The sequence below is a fragment of the Castor canadensis genome, chromosome 18 (assembly GCF_047511655.1).
Source record: "Castor canadensis chromosome 18, mCasCan1.hap1v2, whole genome shotgun sequence".
Taxonomy (NCBI): Eukaryota; Metazoa; Chordata; class Mammalia; order Rodentia; family Castoridae; genus Castor; species Castor canadensis.
The window spans coordinates 40,502,434-40,521,689 of record NC_133403.1 but is presented as its reverse complement, the minus strand read 5'-3'; the positions used below and the strand labels follow the sequence as shown (position 1 = coordinate 40,521,689).

General features: G+C 49.7%; 1 protein-coding gene across 3 annotated transcripts in view; it reads right to left on the bottom strand.

The window, feature by feature from the left end:
• Positions 1–57: 57 nt before the first annotated feature.
• The window catches only part of Mlxip (MLX interacting protein), a 72,005-nt gene continuing 52,806 nt past the window's right edge, over positions 58–19,256 (bottom strand). The window contains exons 4-20 of one of the 3 annotated variants that reach the window (XM_074061264.1): positions 18,240–18,329; positions 17,885–17,926; positions 17,386–17,557; positions 16,592–16,681; positions 15,821–15,912; positions 14,238–14,892; positions 13,557–13,678; positions 13,247–13,427; positions 13,074–13,163; positions 12,108–12,199; positions 9,896–10,022; positions 7,904–8,028; positions 7,281–7,382; positions 7,067–7,194; positions 6,693–6,816; positions 5,411–5,540; positions 58–4,782 (exon numbers count right to left, since the gene is read on the bottom strand). In XM_074061264.1, coding sequence (XP_073917365.1) covers positions 4,661–4,782; positions 5,411–5,540; positions 6,693–6,816; positions 7,067–7,194; positions 7,281–7,382; positions 7,904–8,028; positions 9,896–10,022; positions 12,108–12,199; positions 13,074–13,163; positions 13,247–13,427; positions 13,557–13,678; positions 14,238–14,892; positions 15,821–15,912; positions 16,592–16,681; positions 17,386–17,557; positions 17,885–17,926; positions 18,240–18,329 — 2,484 coding nt within the window. In that variant the 3' untranslated portion in view covers positions 58–4,660. Of the gene's footprint in view, positions 4,783–5,410; positions 5,541–6,692; positions 6,817–7,066; positions 7,195–7,280; positions 7,383–7,903; positions 8,029–9,841; positions 10,023–10,671; positions 10,972–12,107; positions 12,200–13,073; positions 13,164–13,246; positions 13,428–13,556; positions 13,679–14,237; positions 14,893–15,820; positions 15,913–16,591; positions 16,682–17,385; positions 17,558–17,884; positions 17,927–18,239; positions 18,330–19,256 lie in introns of those variants that run through there. The other 2 variants (XM_020161076.2, XM_074061265.1) reach the window with 2 other exon arrangements.

Sequence of the window (19,256 nt, the reverse complement as noted above, 5' to 3'; positions counted from 1 at the left end):
CTCACTTCATCCCTCCCACAGCTTGACGGGCAACACTGAAGGCCACACAGCACAGGCTTTTCAAAAAAAAATTTTTTTTTATTGTCTTGGATGCAAATATAGTTTTAAAAATGCAGTGTAGTGTTGAATGTAGCTGGTGGAAACACGCGTCTTCACAGCAGAGCATCAGAGGGCTGTGCGCTGGGTGCCACAGGCCACAGGGGCCCTCTGTTGAAACCAACCCATCCCAGGTTTGGTGTTTTTAGACCCCAGGAATAGTCACCTTCTCAAAGGAGCCCCACTTAGTCACCAAAGCACACAACAGAAACAATTAGCCATGTACACAGTAACTGCAACTGAAGAAGAAAAGAACGTGCTGTTTCAGCCGTGGTGTTACAGAACAAGCAAACGAGCCTGCTTTCCTTTACAGGTGTGAAAATTCGACCCAACAAGGTGCTTGGGGGAGTGGGGCACTGGGTTCCCATGGAGGGTCACAGCCTGGCTGAGGGACATAACCTCGTTGATCCGTCAGACCTTGTCACCTGTAGGATGTAAACTACAGAACTGTATAAAATTTGAGTTTCTCCTGCCCCTTTCCCCTCCATAATCTCAGCTCTTGAGATCTCTGTCAAGAACCCTGAGGAGAACTCTGAATTCTCCATGCCGGGGGCTGATTGTGGAGCCAAAATTTGACAGGGAAATGGATGTGAATTTTGCTAAGTAATTAGAAAGGAATTTTATGATATAAAATTCCATGAACACACACACAGAGGCTTGTGTATGTGTGGAAACACACGCAAGTCAACATTCACTGTGAAAAGTTCCCTTTTCTTTCTCAAAGTCTGATTTTTGCAAGCCCTAATAAGCAGACAAGCAGTCTGTCCCGTGAGCAGGGAAGCCCTGGTCCTCAGAAGACAGCAGATGGCCTGGGCTTCACTACCTCTGAGGAGGCCCAGAGACAGGGGCTGTTTCCTGAGACTTTTCTCACATTCCTAGAGTCTGACCTCATGTGCCCCCAAAGTGGCCCTCAGAACACAAAACCTAACAAGCAGATCCCAGCTAATATGCGAACTAAACAGAACAAGTACAAAACATGCTTACAGTCTCCAAGCTCTTCCATTCCAACCTCACTGCCCCCTCTCCTCTTACAATTGTCCAGACATAGCTGGGTGCTGGTGGCTCACGCCTGTAATCCTAGCTACCCAGGAACTGGAGATCAGGAGGACTGCCGTTCAAAGCCAGCTGAGGCAAATAGTTCATGAGACCCTATCTCGAAAAACCCTTCACAAAAAAGGGCTGGTGGAGTGGCTCAAGGTGTGGGCCCTGAGTTCAAGCCCCAGTATAGGGAAAAAAAAAAAAAACCCAAAACCCACAACTGTCCAGGTGTGGTAAAAGTCCTCATAGGGACTGAGCCCAAAATCACATCCCTCTGCTGCACAGGTGTCCTTGGCGGCTGCCCATATGACAGCTCCCCCAAATATTTCTTTCCAAAGAGGGAGAGGTCCCATGTAGAGGGACAGAGAAAGTTGAGCCAGGTGAGCTCCAAGGGAAAGGAACTTTTGAGAGGGGTTAGGGGTGACAAGAGGGGATGCTCCAAGCCTGCCCAGGTTGGAGCCAGGGGGGAAAAGGACCTGAGCCTTGAGCCGAAGCCAGGTAAGCCAGTGGGAGGCCAGGTCCCCTAGCACCCCATATACCCTTAGGTAGGGTGCTGGTCACAGGCAGGCCTGGTGCCACCTACCACTGCATTTGTTCACTATTCGGGCCGGGGAGCAGGGAGGTGAGGGAGCTTGCGTTGTCGGGGGCCTGGGTGCCATGTTCTCAAAGAATCCAAGTGGACATCACTCTTGCTAGAGCACAGAAACCTCCAGGACTAAGTTTCACAGAAGGGCAGGTCGGGTCCCAAGAGCATGTGTTCTGACTGACCACTGGCCCCTGCCCTGTGAGTGGCCACAGGCAATGCCTGGCTCCACTGCTCTCCAGCCTCCTCCACAAGGCCCAGTATGTCGTCAACACTAACTCCTGAGGCTGCACCACTTCCCTCATGCCATGGTCAGCCTGTGTGTAACCTGCAGTCAATTCAGAAAGCCCCTGGGCCACAGCCATCTTGCTCATGTCTCACTCATAGTGAGAGAACGAGCAACATGCAGAGCCCTGATGGCTCGGGCAGATTTCACAGAAACACTTAGAGATATACACGCAGCTGGCCTTTTGGTTTTATCTTCTCAGACTGATTTTCTTACTCTCCAAAGTGTCAGCATTTTAAAGTTTCTTGAATGGGAGTGGAGACAAGATGGGGGTACAGTTGAATGTAAACAAACCCCAGCCTCAGGGTCTGGTGACAGAGTGGCCGTAGCACTCCCAAATGCTGGCCTATGATTATAGGACAGAGGTCAAGGCCAGGCCACTCTGTCTGACCAGATTCATCAGGCAAGATTTCAAAACAAGAAAACTATCAGGGCAAGAAATAATCATGCCTGGAGCAGATACAGCATTGTGGCCTTACAGCCATGGCAATCGTGAGCACCAAGAAAAATGAACTGAAGTCAGTCTCAGAAACAAAAACACACATCTAGTAAAGTCAGCCACAACACGGACACACACACCTACCTCTTCCAGTCTCACACAACCTAACAACCTTAAATAGCTGAGGAAAAAAAGAAAAGAAAAGAAAAAAAAGTGAAATTAATTCAGCAAGAGGGCGAGGTAGGCCAAAGAAGCAAGAGACCAATTTTAAATCCCATGGAGTTTTGTTTTGTTTTTTAAAAAAGTTACTCCCAGGCAAAGAGGGGAGAAAGCTACTGATAAGGAGTCCTGGCCGGCCATAGCGTCACCTGTGTGTTACAAGGCACAGGAGTGGGAAGGGGCTGGGCTGGGGTCTCCACAAGGCCCTCACAGCAGCATTTGGTTTTTCCTTTTCCTTCTGACCCTTGTGGAACTCTTACCACAGTGGCCTTCACCTTCTGAAGGGAGACTTCATGTTTGTCCTGGGGGTAAGGAATAAATCCTGTTACCATTTCCCAGTAGAAACTACCAGTACCAGTCCACATGCCTTATGTTCACCCCTCAACCTGTAAACATGTTTTTGGGGGTGGCTGAGGGGTGCCACCAAGCTGTTCTTATATATGGTAGAGGCAGACAAGGGAGCAGGCGCTGTTCAGGGGCCCACAGCAGAGATGGTGGCATGGTCAGTGTCCCCCACTTTCTCTGTCTTCCATCTATTAAGGCAGAGATGAGCTTTCTGCCCGAGCCCCAGTTCCCTGGCTTCCAGTAACCAGTGGGAGCTCCCAAATGGATCAGAACTACAGGAGACACTGCAGGCAGGTGAGCAAAAAGGTGAGGTGAGGTGAGGTGAGGTGAGGCAGGTAGGCAGGGTCTAACAGAAGGCCTGCTGGCTGCTCTGAACATCACAGCAGGACAGAAAAGCACATTCTTTCCAGGAGGGAGGAGATGCCCTTGGCTGGGCTCCCTGAGTGCTGGAGAGTGCCCTGCCACCTGTGGCTACTCACAGAGGCAGCAGAAAGAAGGGTAAAGACCAAGTGGGCTTCCCTCCATCCCTTCTCAGTCCCTTCCAACTGTGTCACCTTTGGAGGTCTGCTGCCTTCTAGTCATGCTTTCACTGGACTAAATCTGAGTGCAGACCCTCTCTGTCTGTCCTGGAGATGACTGGAGACAGCTCTGAGGGTTGACCCCTCAGCTTCCTGCCAGTCAGCCTTCAGTTTTTTCCTCCAATCACAAGAAGGGACAGAATGAGCATGGTGACATCTTTGGTCAGAGAACTGCCCTGGTTTGGAGCTCCTAAACTGAATGACATCAGACAAGATGACTGGGCTAACAGCAGCAGTGTGGAGTGTGACCCTCCAGATTCTGGAACCAAGGGTGAGACTGTCCATGGAGTGTGTCTGCCTCTTCCACAGTTGCAGCGTGATGGTGGGTGGAGAACGAGCAGAAGGACCTGTAAGGAGACACTGAGGAGGCCCTGGAATGCTGTGGCACCTGCAATGCCAGGTAGGACTAAAACATGCCAGAGGGTTTCCAAGTCACAAGAACAGCTATGCATTGTTTGTATATCCACTCTGCCCCATGGGCCTCCATACCCGCTGTTTTGCACTTGTGCTCCAGGGACTATGGAGAAGGCACACCCCTGCAGACCATGCAGGGGGAAGAAGGCAGCCCTCCATGCGAAAACCAGAATGGTACCCAGATCCATCCACAAGGGCCAAGTGTGGTCAAGGTCACAGGAAGAAGAGGCCTCTACCTGCCCCTCAGCAGGCCAGAGAGTGTGCAGTAGTCACCAAAGGAGTACAAGTGGACAAGCATGTGATGGGGACAAGTCTTTAAGTCTCAAGATGAACTCATCAGAGGGACCCTGGATGTTCCCACCTGCAGAAGCAGGTGTATTATCCCATATGCTCCACTCGCGGCCTGGGGCTGGTGGCAGTATAGGACCAGAACAGTCGATGTTTCCCTTTGTCTGGTGATTGAGGTCACTGAGTGAGAGGTCACAGCAAGGGGTTCCCAAGATGGGCTATTGCTGTGGGCAGGCCCAAAACCTGCTTCAGACCTGAGCGTGGAATCCTGATAGGCGCAAGGGCCTGCAGAGTGGAGGGCGGCCCAAGACTGTGCCTCAGGAAAGGCAGGGAGGGGTCTCCAGACATATCATGTGGTTACATGCCAGCTAAGCTTAGGAATCCTCAGATCTCTTGCCAATCCTGGTGACAGCCTCTGATGCCTGCTCTGGCAGCTTGGATGGGTCTGTCAGGATGGAGGTGGTGGTACTCAGCTGCCGGAGGGTGCTCAGCACCACTGCAACACAGAAGAGGCAGTCAGCTTGGGACACAGAGTCATGACATGCAGGACATGCTTCACATATGCAGCCCTATGTGTGAATCTCAGATCCAAAGGAGGCTGGCAGCAGAGCCCAACCACAGGGAGGAGCAATGGGGAGACCGCACGCTGAAACCAGCCTCACACTACACCTTTCCTTGTAACAGTTCTCCAAATCCTCACAGGAGCTGAAAGAAGCCTGAGGATTCTAAGTTGTTCCTGCTGACAGAGGGTTTGCTCCACTTATTTTAATATTAATCTTCTGTAACCTTAATATACGGGAATATCTTTGTTAGGTGTTATAAGAATTAAATAGGAAAATACCTGAAAGTAGCTAAAAAGGCCTGGCAAACAGTAGGTGCTCAGTAAATGTGAGCTGGCTTTGATGAGATTGGCAGATCAGACAGTAGGAGCTCAGAGCCCCACACAGGCCCCTACAGTAGCTTTTTTGGCTCAGGGTCCCTGCACAGCAACCTCCCCACATCGCTGGCACTACCAGTCTGACCTTGTGAGGTGAAGTCTGGATATTCATTCCTAAATGCTGCCTCAGTTAAGAACCTTCCTCCCTCTAGGACCAGCACAAAGCTCCCCAGCATCCCACACTCACTTGGTCTGAGGATGGGCAGAGAGCAGTGTTGGTCCAGCCAGGACATTGCTGTCCTATGCAACTCCTCCAGGCTGCTGGTGGACACCATTCCCTTGAAGGACTCAAACAGCGGCTTGATGATAATGCTGAACTGCAGGGCTTGGGTTAAGGACAAGGTGAGTGTGCAGGCCAGGAGACCACAGCCATGGGAAGGAAAATCCCAGTCATAGCCTGGCTTGCCTGATTTGCCTCGAGAATGGCAAGTAACTGCCCCAAGCAGACCACAGAGAGAGGGAGGGAGAAATCAATGATCTTAATGCAGAATGTGACCTCCATGTGATTTAATGGTTTACCCTAACTCCCAATGGGCAGGAAGACACAAGGTTTTATGTAGGTTGGCAAGAATATGGGAGGCACACAGTTCTCAAAAGGAGAAGACTCTGGAGATGACACTTGTCCCTTGTGTTACACTTAGCTGTACCAGCTCCTCACCATCTCCTGCAGAGCCCCCAATCCATCTTCAGGATATACCACTGAGGGCACGCCATGCATTTCTCTAGGATTCTGATGCCCACAGTCTGTGCCTCAGCCTAATGATGAGGAATTTTTTTTTTTCTTTTTGGTAGGACTGGGGTTTGAATTCAGGGTTTCACACTTGCAAAGCAGGTGTTCTACCACTTGAGCCACACCTCCATTTTATTTTGCTCTGGCTATCTTTGAGGGGGGGTCTCATGAACTATCTGCACAGGCTAGTCTTGAACTGCGAATAGTCCCAGGCTCAGCCTGCTAGGATTATGTTGTGCACTACCAGCACTTGGCTGAGGAACGTGCCCTTCTAAAATAATTTTTCTTTTTTTTTTTTTTTTTTGTCATGGTACTAGGGTTTGAACGCAGGGCGCTCCACCACTCAGTAGTCCTATGAACCCTGTTTTCTGTTTGTCACCGCAAGTGGGCTCACCCTGCTTGTCATTGCAGGGACTGAGCTAGCTGCCAGGTAACGCTAGATGCCTTCTCATCTTGCTCTCTCTAGAGGTGGCTCCAGTATTATCTTTATTTCTGTATAGAGAGCAAAGCCTGCCACCAGCCTTCCTGGCCCTCCCTACAAAGCACCCTGTGTACCAATGGCAACATCACCCCTCTGGGGCCAGGCCAGAGCACTGTCTCCTCTGAGATAGAAACTAGCACTGCCTATCTTGAAACTGTGACATGATTGTCACAGTTTTTTTTTCTAAAGGATCTGAGTGTCACTGCTGTTTCAGTACATTGCTTGGGAGAAGGAAGAGCAAAGAAAACCCAAAGATACAATCCAGAACTTCCAATTCTGCAGGGTCCGGCTTTTCACATATTCGTCAAACATGTCTCTCATGTGATCAGACTGGAGCCGGGTGACAGGGACTCCCGTAGCGGGGAGCAGCTGCTGGCAGGAGCTGAAACAACAAGAGGAATCAGGGGATGCTTTAGGAAAGCTGGTGGAAGAAGGGACGGGCCCTTGGGGCACCAGATGGGCAAGTATAGCCTGAGGCTAGCCCACAGTCAGGCATGAGGGAGGACAGTGGGAGGAGGAGAAGTGGCTAAATTGTTGTCACAGAAGCTCCACTGGCAACAAGGCCACAAAGGGCCCCACTGCCTCTGTGACGTGCAACCATATGGGGGGCTGAGTGCCAGCCCAAGCCTCACAGGATAGTGGCATTGAGGTCCTCAATCTCATCCCGAAGTCGACGGGCCTCCTCTTGCATCTGGCTCCGCTCCTGCTGCAGCTTGGTGATGTACTCCATGGTCTTCTGCAGTGTGATGGCGTGGCTGGTCTGTGGGGGATGGGTGGCTCAGAGGGGTGGCACACAGGGGAGGAACATTCTGCGCCCCCCGACCCTGACATTCTCAGGCAACTTACTGGCTTGGAATTATTGGAGATCAAGCTATTCAGGGTGTCAAAGCCCATCTTGATGTTGAAGCGCCTTTTCTGTTCTGCTGAGATGTGCTTCATCTGCCGGTTCTGCTGGGGAATCAATGGGTCACTGGGATGCTGGCCAAGCCTCGGGCACTTAACTTTGTATCATTTCACCGCCCGAACAATGCTGAGCAGCTAGAGGCAGATTAGGACGCTGGGCTCAAGATAGCAGAGGGCTACGCAACAGATGACAAAAAGACAGGAGGGGCAGATGGCCCACAGCGGAGTGGGGAGCGCTGTCTTCTCTAGCACTTTGCAGTCAGCTTCACCTCTTCTGTCCAACCCAAAGCTTCCTATGCACCTCCTTCCTTGCAGCTGGTGGTGACCAAGGCTACGGCCCCACCAGGCTATGAGGATTCAGTGTCAGTTCCTGGGCTCCGAGCCTACCTAGAGCTTCCTGACACCATTATTTCCATGGGCTAGTATGGTAGACAGGGCAACAGCTAGAACTAATTCAATCTCAGCTTTTTAGGGCTGCCCCAGCCTGGTTTGAGATCAACTGGATCTATAGCTCTCTATCCCAGATGAACACATAGGAACCAAGGCCAAAGAGAGCTGCATCATACCTTTAACGCAGACACATTTTTGGGGTCTGCAGATTTCCCTGAGCAGTTGTTCTGGGGAGACTGAGGATTGGGGCTTTGTTCTGATGCACATGGAGAGGCCTGCCCTGAGTTTGGGCAGTCTCGACCTGCGAAAAACAAACTCCTCTCAGCACAGAGTCTAAGAAGGGGACCTGACAAATGAAGCCAAACCATGCTGCCCCATTCTGTCCTCCTCCCCGATCCCCGCAGTCCTCAGACTTGAAAGCCCATTTTTAACCTCCCATGGCTACCTGAGAAAAAACTGGATCCCAAATGTATATTCTCTTCAGCCTGGAGAAGGCCTCAAGAAGGCAAGTTAGAATGGGGTGGGAACATGGCCTAAGCTCTGCCTAGTCCCAAGTCTCAAGCAAGTGCCAGTGAGCAATTAGAGGGAGGCAGGACACTGACGCAGTCCCTTAAAACCCTCAGGTAACCAAGGAGCTCTGCAGGCTTTGTAAGGCTCTAGGTCTTACCCTATATGTTCTGCACACTAGGATCTATTTAATTTTTGTTCTTTAAATTCATTCTGCATATATGCTTTCATGTACTTTTATCTAACCCACTCCCTTAAAATGCTAAACTAAAAAAACCGCTACCATCCTCTGACCCATACGGAACATGATAAAGCAGCACAGTGACTGCCACAGGCCCGTTTCAGTCACTGGTGTTTCCTTGGGAGACATTTCCTAGGTTCCTTTTAAGCCCTCCGGGTCTGTCCTACTTACTGTAATAAATGCCTCAAACTCTTTACGTTCTATTGGATAATTTTCTCCCAAAATACACAGCATAACTCTAAACTCCATGCTTTGCAATTCTGTTGAAACACGATGTTCCGTTCCCTAGATTATTTTTTGGAATAATCTGACTCATGACTCTCCTGAGTCTGTGTCTTTTCACACTGAAGAGTCTCTATTCCCCAAAACCCGCTCTTGGATGAGTCCAATCCTTCTGTTACAGACCCTGCCTCATTTGGGTCTTCCAAGATAGGAGGGAGATGACTGCATACAGAGTTCTAGGCACAGCTACGCAGTGGGTTTAATTAAAGGGGGCTCAGGGCAAGTGCTGGTGGCTCACACCTATAATCTTAGCTACTTGGGAGGCAGAGGTTGGGAAGATATAGGCTCAATGCCAGTCTGGGCAAATAGTTTGAAAGACCCCCCATCTCCAAAATAACCAGAGCAAAATGGACTGGAGGTGTGGCTCAAGCTGAAGAGTGCCTGCTTTCCAAGTGTGAATACCTAAGTTCAAACCCTGGTACCACCAAAAAAAAGGAAAAAAAGAAGAGGGTGCTCAGGTTTAGCTCAGTGGCAGAACACTTGCCTGCAATGCACAAGGTGTTTTAGTTTCCCTTCCTAGTGTGGCATCAGAAGGAAGGAACCCAGTTCTACCTCTGGCCCACTACCAATTGATCCCTGACCTGCTGGCTCCACAGATGTCACTGGCAAAACCAGAACTACCCCAACTGTCTCCCCAGTGTAAGGCCTACAACACAGAAGTGACCACAGGTTTGCAGTGCTTTGGAAACCATGAGGGATGACCAAATTGATCCGAGACAAACCTACCAGCTTTGTGGCTACAGCCACCCCAGGCTAAAGTGTCCTAGACACTGTTGACAAGGACTCCTTGGTCTCTTTTCTGGATAGAAACTCACAGGTCTGAGCCAGGCATAGTGAACAGCTCTAAGTGTTATTATGTTAGCTGCCCACACTGCAAAACACCTGCTACCTCCTGTTCCACTGGCACCACTACAGTCATCTTGCCATCCAGCAAGCATGTCCCCAGCCTGTGCAATCAGCAGGCTGCTGGTACTACAGGCCCTGTCTCCATCTGCGGGGAGCCAAGGCGTGGACTCCTCAACCTAGGGCAGGCTACTCCCTTCCCCCATGAAGTCTCAACTCTGCACATTGAGTGAATACTCACTGGACCCTGCGGGAGGGACCTGGGGACTGCCTCCATGTAGCGGGACCTGCTCACCCTTCACCAGGGAATCTTGTACTGTGCTTGGAGAGAAGAGCCGGGAGACAGGGGTGGGCTGGCTGCTAGTGCTGTGACTGAGGTCTGTCACCAGGATGCTGCTGTGGAACTCTGTGACACCAGGACCCTATGGTGACATGGCAGAGAAAGGTCATCTGACCACTGATGTACAACAGAACACAGCAATTACATTGGGTGAGAGCCACCAAAACATGTGTTTTGGGGTAATAAGACACTGCAGGACTGACCAGGGCTCTCCTCACTCTGGTAATGGCCAGAAGTGTGATGACCACACTGGACTGGGACATAGATGACAAGTGACAGTGCCAGGCCACAGGGGGATGGTGAGGGAGTGGAGGCTGGGCGGGGCGAGGGGGGGGGCGGGGAATTGCGGTGATCACGAGGCCCTGGCTCTGGCTGAACGTGGTAGTGGAGGCATCATGGGTAAGGGTGGCAGAGGCAGTATGGGTGATGACAGGGGGAAATTTTCTTGCTCCAGCAAACTTTTATAGCTGCAGAAAGGCAGGTGGACTTAGGGGGTTCAGGACAGTGGCAGGAAAAGCAACTAAGGGTAACATAGGTAGAATGAGTGCTAGGACAGGGCTGGGAGAAAGTAAAAGCATGGTGAAGACAGGGAAGAATGCCAGATGGCAGTGGTTCACGCCTGTAATCCTAACTTCTCAGGAAGCAGAGATCAGGAGGATCTCAGTTCAAGGACAGCCAGGGCAAAGAGTTTGTGAGACCCTATCTCGAAAATATCTAAAACAAAAAATCAGGGCTAGCAGAGTGGCTTAAGTAATAGAGCACCAGCCTAGCAAGTGTGAGAACCTGAGTTCAAACCCCAGTACCCCATTTAAACAATAACAACAAAAAAAGACAGGAAGAAAAGGCTGCAGGACACGCAGTTGCAGCTCAGAGGAACCAAAGTCTGTGGCCTGGATAAAGAGGTCTCCAGTATGGGAAGCATGTTCACAGCCTTGCCCATCTGTGGAGTCCAGGGAAGGGGCTGAAGAGGGTGCCATGAGGCTGTCAGGGAGGCTCCAACAGGGCAGAGCAGTAGTTGACAGGATACTCCCCTGAGAAGGGAAGAAAGAAGCAGGGACTGCCAAGCACTGGTGGCTCACACCTATAATCCTAGCTACTCAGGAGGCAAAGATCAGGAGGATAGAAATTTGAAGCCAGCCTGGGGAAATAGTTTGTGACACCCTATCTTGAAAATACCTAACATGGAAAAAGGGCTGATGGAGTGGCTCAAGGTATAGGTCCTGAGTTTAATTCCAATACTGAAAAAAAAAAAAAAAAAGCAGGGCCAACGCTGGGATCAGATAAGTCACTTTCACTGTTAGGTGCTACAGACCACAAAGCCCAACTGTGGAGGCCAAGACCAAGGGACAGAGGAACAAAGCGCTGTCTTCCATGCCCATCACGGCCAAGCTGGGGAAACAGGTCTATGTGTCCTGGGTGTCAACAGGACTCTTATTTCCATTAGGAATGGAATGGAAACACAGAGCTCAGAAAAGACATGCCCTCTACACAGCTGGACAGCAGCCCGGGAATATCTGGTTTCCAGAGTCCAGCAGGGGTCCCCTGCCATCTTCTGTTACACAGCAGGGGCAGCCTAGACCACAGCTACCCAGGGCAGCTTCAGGTATCAATTTATAATCAGGCCAGCTCTTCCTAAATGGAAAAGCTATAGGAATCAACTGTGCAGACATCAGGCTCTACAAAAGAAATTCTTCCCTGACCAAGTAGAAGGAGATGGTGCCACATTACTAGTGGCTGACTGGATACAGGCACAAGTTTGAGAGCTCCCTCAGGAAGAGAAGGGGGCCTCACTCAGTTCTGTAGCCCTAGCATCTATAACCAACTTTTGTTGATTGCTAAGTAAAGGTAAAAGAAATATGCAGGGCTGATTATTATTATTTTTTAGTGATCCAGCTAATCCTGTCTCAGCTGGTCAGAACAGAGCTAGCTACACACAAGTCACTTGGAGCCTGAGGCAGAAACACGCTTTTCCTGACAGTCTCCCACCTTGTGGATTTAAGGATGCTTTCAAAGACATCCTTAAACTGCAGACAACTTCTCTGCACTCATTCACAGGTTCAGAACTAGACCTATCAGCACCTAGCGTGTTGCTGTGCCTGTATCATTTATTAGTAGCCTGGCTGTGACTGCCCTGCTTGCTGCCCCTGTGCTCCCCGACTTCCTCTACCTGAGCAGGTGGGTTGCTGGGATCTGGTGCAGATGCTGAGGCAGGTGCTGGCAGCACAGAGCCAAAAATGGAGCGGCTGGAAGAGAAGAGGTCTGAAAAAGAACATGGGCTCATTTAAGTTCTGTGAACTCACCATTTCATGTAATCAAGATCCAAACAGGGCTGGGCCGTGTGGATCAAGTGGTAGAAAACCTACCGAGCAAGTGCAAGGCCCTGAGTTCAAACCCCAGCAACATAAAAAAAAAAAAAAAAAAAAATCCAAACTATGGGGTTGAACCTCACGGATGCCATGGCCAGAAAGTACCCCCAGAGATAGCTTTCTGCAGAAAGAAGGTCCTGATTGGAACCACAACAGCTCTGAAACACTACCAGGCAGGCCACTACAGGGCTCTGACAATGGCATAACTTAAGAAGCTGCTCTAACTGCAGGAATCTTTGCTGGGTGACGGCTGTTTCATAGTGCCCTCTGCTGCACAGAACTAGCTGGGTGCCCATTGTTCAAGTCTGTAATTCTAGCTACTGGGGAGGCAGAGATAAGGGGGATAGCGGTTCATAACCAGTCCTGGGCAAATGGTTCGAGAGACTCTAACTTGAAAACAAGGCTGGTGGACTGACTCCAGTGATAGAGCACCTGCCTAGCAAACTTGAGGCCCTGAGTTCAAGCCCCAGTCTGCCAAAAAAGGAAAAATAAAAATAAAAAAAGGGAAAACTGCTCACAGTCATGGCCAACCCAAGACTCCAGAGGCAAAAAAGCCTTCTGAGGATGCCAATTTCCTTCCAGAGAGAAAAACGTCCCAGAAAAATTTCCCAAACTTTGCAGTTACTACAAAAAATTTCATTTTTTAAAAATTCTAAGTACTCCCTCATACCCATTCTAAACGTCTTCTCTCTGAAAGGAGAGTATCATTTTGCCCTGGGCAGGGCAAGGGAGATCCAGGAGCCATGTTCTCTCTGCCCCGTCCTCACCCTGGAAAGGTTCAAAGGTGTCCATGAAGTCCAGGTTGGGCTGTAATGGAATCAGCCCTGGCTGAACCATGTCTGCATTTCCCAGATGTCCTGAAAGAATCAGAAGGAAGAAAGGAATCATTTTCCCTTCTCAGATAAGGTTGCAGGAACCACCTGCCTCAGTGAATACTCACTGGACCCTGTGGCAGGGACCTGGGGACTGCCTCCATGTAGCGCGACCTGCTCATCCTTTACCAGGGAATCTTGTACTGTGCTTGGAGAGAAGAGCCGGGAGACAGGGGTGGGCTGACTGCTAGTGCTATGGCTGAGGTCTGTCACCAGGATGCTGCTGTGGAACTCTGTGACTCCAGAAGCCTGTGTGTCATGGGAGAGAGAAGTCACCTAACCACTGATGTACAGCAGTTACATCAGATGAACGCCACCCAAGCACAGGCTGCTTTGGGGTGATAAGGACACTACGGGACTGCCCAGGGCCCTCCTCACCCTGGCAATGGCAGCAGGTGCGATGACCACACTGGATTGGGACACAGTAGATGCCAGCATTCTCTCTCTCTTCAGAGGGCCTGATGTCATGATCACTGTTTGTGGCTGGCCTGAAAAGGCAGCTGCCAGGATGGGGAGGAGGTGAGGGCTCAGGTCTGGGCCCGGGCCTGACCCTAAAGACCTGGCTGCTACTGATGCAGCCAGGCAAGCTGAAGACAGTCAGCCTCCCCAAAGCTGTACACACCTCTCTCGGCTTATGAGGCATCCTGCTCCTCACTAAGGAGATGGAGAAAAAACCACCTGGGAACCTAAATCTTTTTTGTGACTTCTTCTATTATAGACCCCAGAAAGAGATACCCAAACCACGTATTATAAAAATGTGTTTTGAAGACTAACTTTTTAGAAAGATACAGAATGGGGCTAGAGGCATAGTCAAGAGGTAGACTGCATGCCTAGAACATGTAAAGCCCTAAGTACAAACGCCAGTACTAGCAAAAAGAAAAAAAAGAAAGAAAGAAAATAGAAAATAGGACACATTGGTTATCTATTACACTTCTGCTTCATTTAAAGTATATATCGGGGCCGGGGGGGGGGCGGGGAGGTTTATAAGTTTGAAGCTTTTGGGACAGGGAAATAGCCCTCCCTGGGCACCCCACACAGGCACACCTCCATTCAACTTACCTGGGGCAAGGCAAGCATTCTTCAACACCAAGGACACAGGCTCTGGTTTGGGAGCAGGCACTATTTTAGGGGGCTGCTTGGGACGCCCTCCAGTTAAGGACACAGGTTTGGGGTGCACAAAAGCTAAACGAGGATGGGGAGACCTAACAGTGGGTAGCCGGGGTACAGGTGACAGTGCCAGGCTACAGGGGGATGCTGAGGAGGTGGGCTGGTGGGCTGTGATCACAAGACCCTGGCTCTGGCTGAAGGTGGTGGCAGAGGCGTCATGAGTAAGGGTGGCAGAAGCCGTGTGGGTGATGACAGGGGGCGATTTGCTCACTCCAGAGAACTTCTGTGGTTGCAGGAAGGCAGGTGGACTTGAGGGGTTTGGGGCAGTGGCAGGAGGAGAAACTAAGGGTAATGCAGATGGAATTGGTGCTGGGGCAGGGCTGGGAGAGAGTAAGGGCATGGTGATGACAGGGAGGAAGGGCTGTGGGACGCTCAGTGATGACTCAGAGGGACCAAAGTCGGTAGGTTGAATAAAGGGGTCTCCAGTATGGGAAGCACGTTCACAGCCCTGCCCATCTGTGGGGTCCAGGGAAGGGGCTGAAGAGGGTGCCATGAGGCTGTCAGGGAGGCTCACAGTGGGCAGAGCAGTAGTTGACAGGATACTCCCCTGGGAAAGGAAGAAAGAAGCAGGGCCAACGCTGGGATCAGATAAGTCACTTTCACTGTTAGGTGCTACAGACCACAAAGCCCAACTGTGGAGGCCAAGACCAAGGGACAGAGGAACAAAGCGCTGTCTTCCATGCCCATCACGGCCAAGCTGGGGAAACAGGTCTATGTGTCCTGGGTGTCAACAGGACTCTTATTTCCATTAGGAATGGAATGGAAACACAGAGCTCAGAAAAGACATGCCCTCTACACAGCTGGACAGCAGCCCGGGAATATCTGGTTTCCAGAGTCCAGCAGGGGTCCCCTGCCATCTTCTGTTACACAGCAGGGGCAGCCTAGACCACAGCTACCCAGGGCAGCTTCAGGTATCAATTTATAATCAGGCCAGCTCTTCCTAAATGGAAAAGCTATAGGAATCAACTGTGCAGACATCAGGCTCTACAAAAGAAATTCTTCCCTGACCAAGTAGAAGGAGATGGTGCCACATTACTAGTGGCTGACTGGATACAGGCACAAGTTTGAGAGCTCCCTCAGGAAGAGAAGGGGGCCTCACTCAGTTCTGTAGCCCTAGCATCTATAACCAACTTTTGTTGATTGCTAAGTAAAGGTAAAAGAAATATGCAGGGCTGATTATTATTATTTTTTAGTGATCCAGCTAATCCTGTCTCAGCTGGTCAGAACAGAGCTAGCTACACACAAGTCACTTGGAGCCTGAGGCAGAAACACGCTTTTCCTGACAGTCTCCCACCTTGTGGATTTAAGGATGCTTTCAAAGACATCCTTAAACTGCAGACAACTTCTCTGCACTCATTCACAGGTTCAGAACTAGACCTATCAGCACCTAGCGTGTTGCTGTGCCTGTATCATTTATTAGTAGCCTGGCTGTGACTGCCCTGCTTGCTGCCCCTGTGCTCCCCGACTTCCTCTACCTGAGCAGGTGGGTTGCTGGGATCTGGTGCAGATGCTGAGGCAGGTGCTGGCAGCACAGAGCCAAAAATGGAGCGGCTGGAAGAGAAGAGGTCTGAAAAAGAACATGGGCTCATTTAAGTTCTGTGAACTCACCATTTCATGTAATCAAGATCCAAACAGGGCTGGGCCGTGTGGATCAAGTGGTAGAAAACCTACCGAGCAAGTGCAAGGCCCTGAGTTCAAACCCCAGCAACATAAAAAAAAAAAAAAAAAAAAATCCAAACTATGGGGTTGAACCCCACGGATGCCATGGCCAGAAAGTACCCCCAGAGATAGCTTTCTGCAGAAAGAAGGTCCTGATTGGAACCACAACAGCTCTGAAACACTACCAGGCAGGCCACTACAGGGCTCTGACAATGGCATAACTTAAGAAGCTGCTCTAACTGCAGGAATCTTTGCTGGGTGAGGCTGTATCATAGTGCCCTCTGCTGCACAGAGGGAGAACTGCTCATAGTCATGGTCAACTCAAGACTCCCCCAGGCAAAAAAACCCTGAGAATACCAATTTCCTTTCAGAGAGAACAAAGTCCCAGAAAAATTTCCCAAACCTTGCAGTTACTACAGAACAAAAAGTTTACTTTTGAAAAATTGTAAGTACTCCCCATACCCATCCTAAATATCTTCTCTCTAAAAGGAGAGCATCAATTTGCCCTGTACCAAGCAAGAGAGATACTACAGAAGCCATGCTCATTCCCCCACCCCATACCATCCCACCCATATCCCTGTCCTCACCCTGAAAAGGTTCAAAGGTGTCCATGAAGTCCAGGTTGGGCTGTAATGGAATCAGCCCTGGCTGGATCATGTCTGCATTTCCCAGATGTGCTACAAGAATCAGAAGGGAGAAAGAGGAATCATTTTCCCTTCTCAGACAAGTTTGCAGGAACATATAAAAGTCCTGGAACAGACCTTCCTGGTCCTGCTCACATTCTAGGTTTATCAAAGAAGTATAGACAGCTGTTTGTGATTTCTACTGTTGTGGAGTTCATGACCATTCTCTACCCTCAGAAGGCAGGAATGAAAGTTTTCACAAATTGAATAGCAGGAATGGACACCTCAGGAAACTGAATAGCTTAGCAGAGACTCCAACTCTCCACTCCCTCTCCCCTCTCTCCTTTTTCTCCTGTGGGCTCTTCCCTAAAGGGTTAATTGAAAACTAAAAGCCTCCAGACTGTTTCGGGTTCTCTTCAGAGTGACTTGGCCCTGTGACCTATGCCTAGACACTGGCACATGTCTCACACTAAGGGACTGTATCAGAAATCCGAAACTCGTTCAGATTAGACCCCTGCTGCTGGTTTCTCATTGTGGTACCAAGGGCACCACAGATGCCCCAGTAGAGTTCGATCTGTAATCCCTACCCACTTTGTGCAAGTGGCCCTCAGGTATTGAGGCGAGTCAACCCTCTCCTCTCTGACTAGCTTAGAAAAGTGACATGCTACTGCTTAGAGATGGTCCTGAAGTAAAGCCTGGACCAAAGGGAACCTGACAGAGAAGGAAGTCAGCTATCCAAGGACAGAGATTGGAGTTACCTATTTCCCGTGGGTTGGGCCAGGCCACTGGCTGATGTGAAGAAAGAGTGGAAAAGAGGGTGTCGCTGAATTCTGACATGAGCATGTCTGTGTCCAGAAGTGGCTCCTCCTCCATGGGGACTGGGGTCTTCCAACCATCACCATGTTTGTGCCAGTAAAGCATGTCATCATCCTACCATCAACAGAGGGGAAAAATAATTAAGGTTCAGCAATGAAATTTAGAATCCTCAGTCCTGGAGTGTAAGCAAATATGTTATAGGGCTGTTTTATGAAAATGAGGTGAGAGGGTACAGACATTCAGAGAACACTGCCTTCCAGCTCTCCAGCAAAGCATCTGCCTTCTTCCTTAGCCACTAGGCAGGACTCCCACATGAGAAGGGAGCTGGTCCTGTCTCTGGCCTCAGAAAGTCTGTTTCCCACCACCCTCAGCTGCAGGTTCCCTGGAGGACATCCAAATCACTGTTGTTTCTTGAGATAGCAGGGCTCACAAGCTACTCACCTGAGCCAGACTAGAGAGGTCCTCATCCTTGTGCTGCTGTAACTGTGGGCAAAGAAAGTGGGACTAAGTGGTCACCAAGCACTCTGGGAGGGCTGAGGCCATAGCCTCACCTCCTTGCTTATGAGTGAACTCTCTGGAAATATCCAGGCCTTTTCTGGGAAGCAGGTAGGAAAAGGGAAGAAAAAACCTTGTTCGTGGCTGGGGAAACTGGAAGCCACCACTTAGGGCTAGGAAGCTGGGTCCCAGCTTTCCCCGTTGATGTTCCATGCCTAGTGGGACAGTTGTGGCACCTCAGGCCAGTATTCTGAATATATCCTCTGTTCTTTCCCTCCCTCCAAGGGCTTCCAGACAATACCCTTTTCTTGAAGTAGGTTCTCCACTTGTGATACTCCCGGATCACGATTTCAATGCGGCTTTTCCAGTACTTCCCCTCTGTGGTGATGGCCTACAACCAAGAAGCCAGAATGAAAGCAGTGTCTTTCATTTAAGGGTTAACCCAACCCTTAAACACTGAAGTATCCAACACTTGAAGTGGCCTCAGGTGATCACCTGCTCAGAAAACCTCATCGCTCACTTACATAGCTAGAACTCCACTCACAAAGCACATCCCATCTCTTTTGGGATACAACTGTCCCTCTGGCATTTTCATTTTCACACCTAGGATGTCCAAGGTGGGCTCTGAAGCCCAGACACTGTGCTGGGACACAGGGTCAGAGAATGCTCAGGCAGGGGAGGAAGCAGATAGCCACTCCCTCCTTTCATGTGGAAAGCTAAAGAAACTCTCGGACAGGCCACAAATGCCATTTTTCAGTAATCTCTGCCATGCTCTCAAAAAGTGAAAATGAACAGGCAGTCACAGAAGTTTTAGGTAGAGCATGCTGCTCCCCAAGAGCATCTAATCTACCCTTCCTCTTATGCCAAGACTCTGCCTGACAGACCACCCTGCTTTCAAACCTTAAGTCTCATGGCACCTGCAAACACTTCACATACCTGAAATAGTAAAAAATCATGTTTTTAAAAACAGGATTATAGATGGGCATAGTGAGTGGTGCATGCCTCTAATCTCAGCACTCAGGAGTCTAAGGCAGGATGATAGCTAGTTCAAAGACAGCATGTGCTATATAGCAAGACCCTGTCTCCAAAACAAACAATGCCCAAAAACACAAAACCAAAAAAATGGCATATATTCAAAAAACAGGATTACAATATTACCACCACATCGAACAAAATATTCCTCAATATTGTCCAATACCAGATTACACCTAAGAGTTTCAAAACTATTTCATTAGTTACTTTTAATTTTTCCCCTTTTATGATAATAGTAAGACATGATTAGACAAAATTAAAATAATGCCGAAGAGTATAAAGTGAA